The following is a 13,025-nucleotide window of genomic DNA, read 5'->3' as shown; positions in this document are numbered from 1 at the left end:
GTGGGAATGGGGAAAGTAGCCCCGACACTGAGAACCGTTCTGCTCTCTTTAGGAGCCCCAGGTCCCCAGGAGTCAGGGAGGACAGGCCGAACAGCCTCCAGAACCAAGAAACTCACCGCAGGGCTGAGGGCATGAGAAGGGAGGCGGGTAGAGAAGTAAGCTTCAATCCCTGGAAGAAATCTAGAAATGGGAAGGGTAGATTTCCAAAACGGAGGAGAAGAGAAAGGCAGAGGTAGGATGCTTTTCGTGCATACCTCCCTTATTTGGGGTTGTGCTTTCACTAAAAAAGCCCTGAGAAAACCAAAGGATGTCAACGAACATGATGCTTGATCTGGCCCGGAAATGAGTAAGGAGTGACCAAGAAAGTCAGCCTGCCGAGAGGCAAGAAAAGGCACGTTCCGGCTGACGTGGCTGGGGTTAGGGAGAGGCAAGCTTAGGCAGCAAGGAGGCGGGAAAGGGAGGGAGGATGCTGTCTAGGACCTGAGTCACATAGACTCTCATTAAAGTGAAATCTGACGCGCCCCATGGAGTCCTACTTTAGGACCCTCGAGAAAAGAGTCCTCACGCACTTTTCAGCACTTGGAGCATCTCCTATAAATGGCTCAGCCCTGAAGCTCAGCCCGTGCCAAAGCAGCAATCCTACACGCTGTCAGACAAGTCTGCAGTGGGTGAGAGAGGAGTAATTATAACCTGAGCGTCCCGATGACATTCACAACACCCCGATCTATATTTAATAACAGCAGAAAGCGTTCGCATTAACAGCTCTTAGGCAATTCGCTCTTGGAGGGAGGCTGTTCCTCTCCCCTTCGCAGCAACAAAGCATAATAAAAATACAGAAACAAGGCTTGGCGAGTTTTAGAGTGATTTCCCATTAAGAAGTGCTCGAGGCATCAGAGATGATCAGAGGGCAGCTGGGGAGGATTGGATAAATCTTTAAATCTCAAAATGAAGTCGAGAGGGTGAAATTCCAAATACAGTCTGCCTGTTCTCCCAAGGCTTCTAGAAACTGTAATGGTAGGAACAGTAGAAGAGACACTGTTCCTTCTGTGTAATTTACATTTCTGCTTTGGCTTATTTCCGAAACATTTCCCAGGCCTGTCACCGTTTGTCTGGTTTGGGTGTGGGGTAACATCCCAGCCTTCCCGTGTCCCCGGCCCGAGGCCTTCCCTTCAAGGCCGTGCTGCACAGGTTCCCGTCCCTTCCCCGTGGGAAGCCTCTCGTTTACAGGACGAGGTGCCCGTTTCTCAGGACAGAAGGTCCCATGTCTAGTTCCTTCAGCTGTCATCATTTGACGCCTCCCAGCACATCACTTTTCATGAGCCTGTATAGTTTTTGTGTGTGTGTGTGTGTGATACGCGTGCCTCTCACTGTTGTGGCCTCTCCCGTTGCGGAGCACAGGCTCCGGACGCGCAGGCTCAGCGGCCATGGCTCATGGGCCCAGCCGCTCCGCGGCATGTGGGATCTTCCCAGACCAGGGCACGAACCCGTGTCCCCTGCATCGCCAGGCGGACTCTCAACCACTGCGCCACCCGGGAAGCCCCCTGTATAGTTTTTAATTGTCTGCACATACCATTCGGAGGCTCAAGTTTTCTCCTCTCTGGAAAATGCTTTCCTTCCTCTGGCTTCTTTCTTCCCCCCTTTGCCTGAATAATTACTAATCATCCGTCCAGACTTGCTTCAGCTCTACCCCCTCCAGGGAGCGTCCCTGGCCCTCCTTCCATGGGCTCCTGTAATACTCCACTCATCGTACTGTGGCTCTCATGTAGCTGTCCTTGTGTCTGATCCCAGATCACTGTCCCTAGACAGGGTCTTGTGGCCTTTGTTGTCCTGGCTCAGCTCCCAGCTCATATTTCTCAATTAACTTAAACGCAAGTCATTTATCACCTACATTGCTCATCTGACATTTAGTTCCATAGCACCCCTTGTGTTATTGTTATTTAAACGTTGCTGTGTTTAGGTACCACCGTCTCCATCAAGAATCAAGTTACTTAAGGACACAGGCTTCTGAATGCCCACAGTGCCTGGCACATAGTGATAATAGACATTTGCTCATTCTAGAATAGTAGCAGAAAGTGGTGTTTACTGGCATGAGCTCAGGCGCCTGCCTGGCTTTAAATCTTAGCCCTACTCTTTGTTGGTTAGATGATTGTGGGAAGGTTATTTAACTACTCTTTGCCTCATTTTTCTTTTCTGTAAAATGGGAAGAATTATAACACCCATTTTAAAGGGTTGCTAAGAGCATCGGATGGTAGGCAAAGTGATTCCACAGCAGTAGGCATTATTTCATTGCGTTCATTCGTGAAATTATACTCTAGGTCAGTCCTGCCTCTCAGCCTCTCATAAATCTCTGTTCCTCACTCCTACCTTCAGCAGCCTCCTGGCCTTCTCCTTCACCTGATGTCTCTTACATTTAATTTGACTTTCTGAGCTCTCTTTGGAGCACCCTTGAACTGCCCTCTCTGCTTCCGACCTCCATCCAGTTCTTGCAGAATTTCAGACCCTTTCCCAAACCGTCCCTATCCACCCTTTAGTGTGCAGTGTTCCAGACCCTCTTGTCCCCTCCGTATTCCAGCAGCTGTACTCTCTGTCTCCACTGTTGGAGGATGGCCTGGAATGGCAGGAAATGGATTGGAGTTCGCAGACTAAGACGGTAGTTGGGGTGTGTTTGGGTGTTGTTCCACGTGAACTGTTGGGCTAGTCTCAGGGTGAAGAAGTACACGCTGCCATTTCAATTCATGGACCGCCTCCACCAACTTGTTGTTGAGTGATTCATTTAGTCACTTAATTTCTTGGGAGCAGTTGATACCTACTTCAGGGGTACAGAGAACTAAGCTAAGGTTAATAAAGCAACTGCTTTCCGGCAGAAAAATCTCAAAACATCAAGGAGAGAAAAATGTTTAAGTAAGAACTGCATTTAGCACGCAGTGCCTGGGGGTTGGAATGATGTCTAGTTAACTTTGTAAACATGAAGCATACACTATGTACCTGGGAAATTTAGAAGTAACAGTCCAGTACCTTATTTTTTGATGTGTTAAGAGGTTGGGAAGGAAAGCAGCTCTTTTCCCCAGCTTTCCACTTACCTCTGCAAAAACGAAGGGTGCGTCAAACTGGAAGCAAACATTGCCGTGCTTAATGGCTTGAACAGAGGCCGGGCCACACCGATACATCCCTGTATCACACAGAGGAGGGAGAGCATGAGTTTGCCATCGTCAGTTCTGTCCAGATACAGAGCTGATCTGGATCATAGCCCTGAGGTGACTCTGTAGAGACAAATGTTCGTCCGCTTCATCACCGAGGTAGCCCCAGTGCTTTCCATGGCCGGAGCGGGTGAATGACCCACGTGTGTAATCAAGAGGGAATTGCTGGAAATGACTCTGCAGACCAAAATTTGAAGCCACGAAAAGAATATAGGGCAACACTATTTCTGCATCTACTCTTCCAACTACAAACAGACTCAAGTGTGTTGGTGCTCAGCGCTGGCTTACATAGGGCTTATCCTTTTATAACTCGTATCTGGAATGTTGGAAACAGTGATCCGTCTTCAGTATTTGTGTTGTTGTTTGTTTGTTTTCACTTTTGTTTTTTTGTGTTTGGACGTTATGGACACAGGTCAAGTTTAACTGGAGAATCTGGATATTAGCCACACACATGGACCACGTGCACTCAGGAAGTCAGTAGGCCCACGCTGACTTTTACAAAGCCCTTTGAAAGTCCAGCATCTCTTGTTAATAAGCGATTAGCTGCCTTTAGTCACCCAGCTATCTCGTCATGATATATAATCCGGAACATCAGAAAGTGTTGAAATTTCTCTCTTAAAATCCAGTATTGTACTGGCGTTCCCTTATGTGTATGTAATGAATGTTTTTGTGTATATATGTATGCACACATCAATATCTTATATCAACACCTGGGGAGATAAAAGTCATGTCCTAGACCACTGATTTTTATCATCATGCTAAAGAGAAATGGGGCCTTATGATGTATGTGATTTTATAAAAATTCGGTGGGGGGGCAGTCATAGCTGCCACTACTTAGCACACACGTTAGAAGGTAAGTACCTACATACTCAAGATTTGAAAGAAATCACACAACCTAAAAAGAAATCAGCGTCTGGAAAAACAACAATTTAAAGGATGATCTGTAATTATTTTTTGAGTTCTTTATTTTCACCACTGCCTTCTATCTTATCACTGTTTATCAGGCAGGGCTGAAGTATATTTTATAGCCTAGCAAAAGTGCTTACCCAGATACTTTTTCTCTTGTCTTCAAAACTGCTTATCAAAGCAAGAATCGATGAGTTATATATGTTAAGTTTTATGCTTTTTTCCCCCGAAAAGTTACAAAATAATCAGAGTAAAGACGACCAGTGAAATGAAGTTAAACCTGACTGGCAGGTAGTCAACCCTGTACATGTGCCCAGGAAGCACACTTCTGATGCTGCTTCCCACTGGGAGGGAGTGTTTCCCACACATCAAATGCAATCATAAAAGCAAAATAAAGTTTAGTAGTACATCCATTTCCCTGAGGGAGGATGCGGTGTTTACCGTCGCTGTTTTCCTGTGGGGTGCTGTCCACGACTTGCCAACCTCCAAACCCAACGGGAAGATCAGGCCTCGTCATCCAGGCTTCGTTCCAGCAGTGGTAGTTCCTTAAAAAAACACCACCCCAGCGAGATTAAAATTCCCATCACATTCAATGCTCCAGGAAATAAAAAAATGACCCAAAATCCTGTGACTATGCTATCTATAAATTACTGGAATGGCTTAAGCTAGCTGGAAGCTTCCCAGAGATATACTGGGGCTCTAGACTTAAGTTTTCTGTGCAGGTCCTTTTCTACTGGCACCCCTGGGGTGGCACTCATATGGCTGGACATTGCTCTCTCTCCCACTAATATCAGCTTCAAGGCCACCCAGAGATATTCTAATCAATGCCTTAAACAATTTTGATCTTAACCCTTGTCTATTGCCTAATGAAACAGAATTTACTATGGGCTCAAGGGATATGGCAGGGAAGAAAATTTAATTAAAACTGAAATACATATTATCTTTAAATTCCTTTTATATTTATATGTATATTAGATTTATAAAAAGCAAATCCCTTTGTAACAATTAAGCAACAGAATGCTTTTGTTTATGGGCTTAGACTATTGCCATAGAAACTGTAATGTTAACTCCTGATTTTAGCTGTCTGTAATTTGTGGCAAATTTCCATCTGGTGTCCAACAAGAAGGAAAGGTTATCAGGGTGAGTGTCTCTTTACACTTTATCAAAGGTGGGTGACCCATGAGCTGAAGGCCAGGCAAAACTTTTCAGACTCAGCAAGGGACCCTTGAAGCAAGAGCATGGGATAAAAATATCATCATGAATTGTATTATTATGTCCTCGGAAAGACCTGAAATTATATGACATTACAGAAACAAATAGGAGCACATTAACCTGTCGGCATTATAGAAAATATTCATATAGTAAGAACAATTTAATGGCAGCACGAGGTAGTTACAGCAGCCTTTGTTTATAGCACTGGTGAATTTCAGATCCAGCTACCATCCACCCATTCCTCAGTGTCCTTCAGTGTCAGTCATTCGTGCATGTGTCTATCTCTCTCTGAGTTCAGCTCATCTTTGATTGGCTCAGTTCAGAGGTATTCACTTATCTATGGGCCCATCATGCACCAGGCACCATGCTGGACACCCAGTCATGATCAAGTCATAGGTTCTTGCCCAACACAGAAACCAATTGTTAAAACATTTCATAGGTTTGCTGTGAGGCTTAAACAAGCTAAACATGTACAGCACTTAGAACAGGGTCTGGCATAAGATAAGTGCTCAAACATGGTAACTCTCTGACTTTTAAAAATAATTGATTGAAGTGATGCATGCTACAGGGGAAATTCATTTGGGGTACAATCGGGGCTCAGTGGGGAAGCCCTTGGGGCAGGAGGGAAGGCACCACAGCAGAAGTGATATTTGAGCTGAGTCCCCCAAAATAAATGGGAGTTTAGCAGATTAACAAAAGGACAAAGAACAAAGCTGTGGAGACAAGAAATAGCCAACATGGTGTGTTTGGTGACCTGTATGCTGTTGTGGCTGGTGAGTAGCATGTATGCATACTTGTGTGCATGGCAGAAGAGGATTGGCAGGTGAAAATGGGCAGTACATCACAAGACTGTCAGATACACATAGCACTTACTGTATGCCAGGCACTGTTCTAAAGTCTTTATGTACGTGAATACATATGGCGTTCCCAGTACTCTGTGAGAAAGGTATTGTTATTATATCCCCCATGTACAAGGGAGGAAACGGAAGCACAGAGAGGTTAAGAATCTTGCCTGAGGTTGCACAGTGAGTTAGTGATAGAGCTGCAGGATCCATGCTTTTAAACACTGAGCTATGTTGTTGGTGAGGACGAGATTGTGAGGTCCTTTTATCCCAAGTTAAATATTTGGGCTTTATCCTTGGGCCAGTTAAATTCGCAGATCTGTATTTGTGGCAGCTGGGTGAGGACCAGAGACTGAGCTGAGTTTCCCCTCATCACCGTGGAGAAGGGAACCGTGAGTGTTGAGGAAGCTCTTGAGTTTCCAGGGAGTGTGATGGTTCCATTCACCAAGACTGGGTGAAGGAAGAAGAGAAGCTTAGTGTTGGGGGCTGGTGTTGGGTGGGTGACATGTTCATTTGGGACATGATGAACTCGAGTGCCCGTGAGAAACTCAAAGGATGAAACCCAAGAGGCATTTTTATATACACACGTGACACTCGGAATTGACGTAGGAAGCCACTGGCGTCTTTCTTGCTGATGGCGGTGAGTGGTGAGTGCAAACGCCAGACGCAGAGGGAACAGGAGGGGAGAAATGCGGAGTGGATTTGCGGAGTGGATTTCTCCCCCAAGGGTGACCTAGGTTGTGAATGCAAGACGAGACGATAGGGCAGTGGCTAGAAAATAACGCAACGCGGGAAGATTGTTTTGATTATTTTTACGTTAGGAGAGATTGTCATGTCTATGGAGGAAGAACCAGTGGAGAGGGGGTGAGATAAAGATAGAATAAAGGGAGAGATGGAATTAAAAAAAGGCTCAGATACCAAGGATGCAGGAGGATGAGGTGCAGAGCGGCGCCATGCACAAGTGTGGGGAGCGAGGCATTGTCTGCAGGGGACGGGGGTGCAGGTGTAGGTCAGGGTCAAGGTGTGAGGTGTCGGGGCAGGAGCATGAGGCTGGCTCCCACCTGAAAGCCTCTATCTTTGCTCTGAAGCTGGAAGGAAGGTCCCGGTGATCAGGTAATAAGCAACGCTAGCCCCCCTTAAGAACGGTAAACATCGCACCATCAGGCAGAGAGATCCAGAAAGAACAGCAGTGAGACATTTGCAATCCCAAATGGCCACAGTCACGCTTCCCACACAGCCTGCGATGTTTAGCAACCCTGGCTTTCACCAGCACCGCCCTAGGGTAATAGGCCCCAGAACCTCCTTATTTAAATTCAAGTATCCTGGGCCAGGTTAGCCTTGAACAAGATAAATAAGCTTTGCATTTCAGATCTCAGGTAAAGACATTGCTTTGAGGATTTTCTTTCTTTTCAAATGACCAGGAGATGGGGAAAGGTTTCTTCTCTCTGTACTCACGGTCTCTTCCACTCTCACCTAAGACTGAGACCTTATTTGTGTGTTTGGGGTGGAAGAGTTTAATAAGAGGGTCAGGAACTTGTAGCAGTGGGTGAAGTGAACAGAACTTATGCTCTGGAGGGGTTGGCCTTAGTCAACGGGTGGAAGGGCGGTAGCTGGGCTCCCAGATTGCCACGAGCAGAGGAAGAGGATGCAACCTCTGAAGAAATGGGGCTTTGTCCATCATGCCATTCTCTCTGCTCAGGAATGGCCAGGGAAAATGCGTCCTGGGCCACCCATGCCACAAGGGTCCCCTTTGGGCTGGATGCTCAGTATTTCTGGTTATACACGCCTGCCTTTTACATCTCAAATTCCCCTATGAAAGGGGTTAACATTTACAGACATTGCTGAATTCCGTTTACCTACTATCCAGGCTGGGAAAATATATATGCTTCTTGGAAAGTTTTTTTTTATTTTAAAGCTTTTTAAACTAGATCTGCATCTAGATAAATGTATCTTGCTGTTTCATCATGCACTTGCACAGTGTGTGGATTCATTTTGTGAGCTCCGCCTGCCTGTTCACCATCACATTCCCAGAACTAGAACTGGCCCATAGGAGGTGCTCACAAAGTATTGGTTGCTTGAAAGGCAAGGATATCTCCTAGCAAGGCAGGCAGGCATAATTAAATCTTTGTGTGTTTGTTTTTAAGATTCACGGTTTTGTATTCTCTCAGAGCCTTCATTTGAAGCCTGACTTCCCACCATACCATCAAAATATGCAGTGTCCTTTTAAAGTTAAAAAGATTATCAACCTTCAATGTGATCTAGTATCCTTGTTGTCTTTTTCTAAAGAAGCAGGGTCGAAATTAAAATAAAGCCCCCATCTCGTCAAAAGTTATTTAATCAAATTGAAAATAACTTCTTTGGGGAGATGAGGGAGGTGACAAGTGAACATCACATCTTTACTTTATGTTACTTCCTGTATGTTTCCTGCAGTGGCAGCTAGTGATTTCTAGAACTCCTTTCAAGGATGTAGTAATTTGGCAGTATCAGAGCAAAAGATGCAGAGAATCTTCACCAAAAGCAGAGCCTCACTAGCAAAGCAGCACCGTGCACTGCTGGAGGACCCTGGAAGGGACATGGCAGCATTGGTTTAGTTTATCCTTTGATTTGGTAAACTCCTTTCCTTAGCATTACACACTTGCAAAGACAAGAATGTGAAATGTTCATCCTTGCATAATTTTTAAGAAGGAAAATCAGAAACTGTCCAATATGTGATTAACTATTTTAAATCACAAAATAAAATACTATTCAGCCATAAAAATCAGATCTGTATTGATTAGGTAGGAAAAATAACCATGGCATATCAATTTTTAAAAATCACGCTACAGAACACCGGGTACAGTGTTCATTGTGTATGTATATATGTGTGGAAGGCAGAACGTAAATGATCCTCACACTTGTATAAATCCCTCCCTTTGAATGTGGGTGAAGTCTATGAATAGGATGGGATGTTGCTCCTGTGATTACATTTTTACATGGCAAAGAGGATTTTGCAGACGTAATTAAGGTAAGTAAGCTGTTGATTTTGAGTTAATTAAAAAGGAGATTATCAAGTAGGCCTGACCTAATCACGTGAGCCTTTAAATCTGGGAGGTCTGGAACATAGCAAGCTAGAGATATGAAGCAGCAAAGACATTCTCCTGCTGGCCTCGAAGAAGATGGAAGCTTCCATGAGTTCTACAGCTGCAAGGAACTGAATTTTTCCAAGAACCTGAATGAGCTTGGAAGAGAGCCCTGAGCATCAGAGGGGACCACAGTCCAGGCTAACACTTTGATTGCCATCATTTGAGACCCTAAGCAGAGGACCCAGTTAACCTGGGCCCAAACCCTTCGCCTACAGAGACTGTTGGATAATAAGTTTGTGTTGTTTTAAGCTGCCAAGGTTTTGGAAATTTGTTATGCAGCAATAAAAAATGAATACAATATGCAAAGGGACCCATTAAAGAATGCTTAGCAAAATGTTGTAAATGTTCTGAGTAGCTAGAAAGTGGATGACTCTTATTTTTATACTTTTTTCTGTAATGTTTGAAATTTTTATAATAAATATATACTAGTCCCTCTCACTCCCCAAAAAAACAACCATTAAGAGGACTCTTTTTTATTAAAGAAGGAAGAGCACAGTTGTAACAACTGGCTAAGGTCACATCCAGAGTGACAAGTGCCCATGGGAGGGTGCAGACTGGACAGAAAACGCAGCTGAGACCAGGATGGGCTTCGGGGCTCTGTGTGCTGTGTGTTCAAAGAAAATAGAGTGGATAATTTAAGCAAGGAGGCCTTTACTGCCTTTAACTTGGCTAACTGCTTAAACATTCCACAGGGTCATCTCATCTGCAATCTGTGCAGAAAGGTTTTCTTCCCTAAAAGGGAAGAAAGAGACGTGGGACTGTAATTTTGTTTCTGCAGCTTTATTAGGGCTCAAGGGAGAGCACAAATAAGATTGAGAGAAAGCCGGGGCAGAGATGTCTTGGACCAACTTCAAGTGTAAACCAAGTCTTTGAATTCTTCTATTTTACAAATGACAGGGGGTAGAAGAAAGGCCCTGGTCTATCTTGCAAACTATTTGTGCTTGTCGCAGATGGGCACAGCCCTACCTCTCTGGCCCTGTTGTTATACTCCTGACACAGGCAATGATACTGGTGACAAAAACGACAGCACGCCCTGGACTTGTTGAACTCTGGTCACTCCAGTAACGAAGGGGGTTGAGGGGGTGTGGGAAAGAAGTGGAGACGGGTTGGTGGACTCTGAGGCTTGCCTAGTAAGACATTCCAAAGTGGAAACAAAAGTTTGGACCAAGAAAAACCTTGCCAGTTGGGAAAGGTAATGAAGCAAGACAACAGAAAGGAATTATTCAGAGGAAGGGAAGAATGCTGGAGGAATCTTTTATGGAGCTGGGAGCTGGGAGAACCACGCTAGTTCAGAATGCAGCTGCTCATTGTTGGAGTGCTGAAACCAGGAAGGGGCATTTGGAGTTCCTCTGGGGTCTTCTCCACCGAAGGCCAAAAGTCCAATCAGGTGGAGACCAAGCCAGTGCCCCCTGTAGGAACCAATCACCCATCAGGAAAAAAGAGAAAGTAATGAAGGTGTTTGTTTTTGCTTATTATATGCAGGGAAGGGATCCTATGATGTTCATTAAGAAGTCACAGTTTAGGGCTTCCCTGGTGGCACAGTGGTTAAGAATCTGCCGGCCAATGCAGGGGACACGGGTTCGAGCCCTGGTCCAGGAAGATCCCACGTGCTGCGGAGCAACTAAGCCTGTGCACAACAACTACTGAGCTTGTGCTCTAGAGCCCGTGAGCCACAACTACTGAGCCTGTGTGCCACAACTACTGAAGCCTGTGTGCCTAAGCCCATGCTCTGCAACAAGAGAAGCCACTGCAAAGAGGAGCCCGCGCACTGCAACAAAGAGTAACCCCCACTCGCCGCAACTAGAGAAAGCCCGCACACAGCAACGAAGACCCAACACAGCCAAAAATAAATAAATAAATGTATTTAAAAAAAAAAAGAAGTCACAGTTTAAGCACAGTCTGATGTAGCACGAAAGACCCAGTTAAGGGGCTGAAGATGGCATGTGTGACAGACCAAAATGGAACCTTCAAAATGTTCAGGAAGTAGATGACACCCATCCATATGAGCCACATTTGACACAGTACTTAACAGAAGGCCTTCTGTAATTCTGCTGAGTTCCCCTTGCTGGATTTACTTTGAAAATAGTACCCTGAACCCCTTTACCTCTCTCTCTTGCATAGCAAATTACCAATTGATATTCCTGCTGAAAATTAAGAAAAGATTGGATTTAGAGGATGACTCTAAGGTATAAAAAGCTTTCTATAATAAATTCTGGCCAAGTTTATCCATAATTATTGAAAGGAGTTTTAAAAAATACAACCAACAATCTTAGTAGGTACCAAAATAACTGCTTTGCATTATAAAGCTGTTTATGAGTATATATTCTAAAAGCTCTTATTTATATGACATTTTTCTAGAGGTCTTATTAATCATCAAAAGAAATTAAATTGCATTCAGTATAGCTCAGGAGGTACATATTTTATTAGCTTTTAATTATTTGAAAACTGGTAACTTTTGATCAGTATATATGGTGACTCTCTTAAGCAGAATTTATGATTAACTAAAACATGACATTTTTCTTGTTATGAAAAATGCCTTAGTACCTTCTATGTGGTTTATTAGATGGCTCCCACTTTCTTTTTTATTCTAATTTCCCGAGAGGTATTTGTAATGACCTCTGATTTTATTTACCTCCCAAACTCCCTCTTCGTTCACTGTTAAGTGGAACTCGAGTAGAACAGGAACTGCAGGCACTCTTTGGAGATATTGTAGCTGCAGGACTAGGGTAGATATATGAAAGGAATGGGAGGAGAGTCTAGTGCAGTGATTTTCAACCTTCAAAAATTAATGTCCCTTCCTAGTTTTAAAACAAATATTTTGTAACACCCCTCTATTATACTGAAATGAAGTCCACAGATTTCTATACACAATTTCTAAAAGATAATATAATGCCCTATAATGTATAGAAGAAATGAAGAAATAAAAATACATAAAATAATATGTATTTCAGATATATGTCAGGAAGATGGTATTAGATACCAAACTATTCCTACAAAATGTAAACCCTTCAAGGGGTGTGGTAGGCCCCCAATTTGGAACCACTTGTAGGGTGGTTAAAAGTGTGTTCTGGAGAAACACTCCCAGAATGGCAGAGTAAGGGCCTCCAAAAATCTGCTCCTTCATAAAAATAATGAGGATACTAACAAACATGATCAAAACCAACTTTTCCAGAACTCTGGAAATGAATCAAAGATTTGCAACAATATAAGGAGGATTTACTCAACAAGAACAAAAGAATCTCAGAACTGTGAGCTTTGTGGCATTTTAATTTGCCTTATTTCCACCCCTCTCTCCCTAGCTCCATTGTAGTCTTGAAAATGAACAGCCTTACAACTATGGTAGCCATAAAAACGTGCAGCCTAGCAAACAACAAAGAGGAGAAAATGGGCTTGGAACTCCCTAAAATTCAATAAAAGAATTGTCACTATTAACCTGTGTGGCAGCCCTCTGAAAAGTTCCGTTCCCAGGGCTTATTTTTATTTGATCTGATTCAGAGCTTACTATGTGCAAATAGCCCTATCTATAGGATGTTTTTCAAAACCAACTAGAAGCAACTGTTTAATAGTATAGGTACCTGAAGAGGTGATACCAACTGGGGATAATAAAAGGCTGTCCCAAAAAATTTAACAGGAGGGACTGAAATTTCCTTAGGGGACTTTGAACACTTCTGACACACTCCTGAGAATCTAGATGGCCACACAGATGTACAGGTCTGTAAGCATGCCCAGGAAAGGTCCTAAACTCT

At 43.8% G+C, this 13,025-nt stretch overlaps 1 protein-coding gene across 1 annotated transcript in view; it reads right to left on the bottom strand.

The window, feature by feature from the left end:
- F13A1 (coagulation factor XIII A chain) overlaps positions 1 to 13,025 on the bottom strand; it is a gene marked incomplete at both ends in the record, with an annotated part of 137,104 nt that overhangs the window by 35,776 nt on the left and 88,303 nt on the right. Inside the window, 2 exons of the mRNA XM_079713970.1 lie at positions 3,081 to 3,169; positions 4,545 to 4,648. Coding sequence (XP_079570096.1) covers positions 3,081 to 3,169; positions 4,545 to 4,648 — 193 coding nt within the window. The remainder of the gene's footprint in view (positions 1 to 3,080; positions 3,170 to 4,544; positions 4,649 to 13,025) is intronic.

Source organism: Hyperoodon ampullatus (genome assembly GCF_949752795.1).
Source record: "Hyperoodon ampullatus genome assembly, chromosome: 10".
NCBI lineage: Eukaryota > Metazoa > Chordata > Mammalia > Artiodactyla > Ziphiidae > Hyperoodon > Hyperoodon ampullatus.
This window is presented reverse-complemented; position numbering and strand designations above follow the sequence as displayed.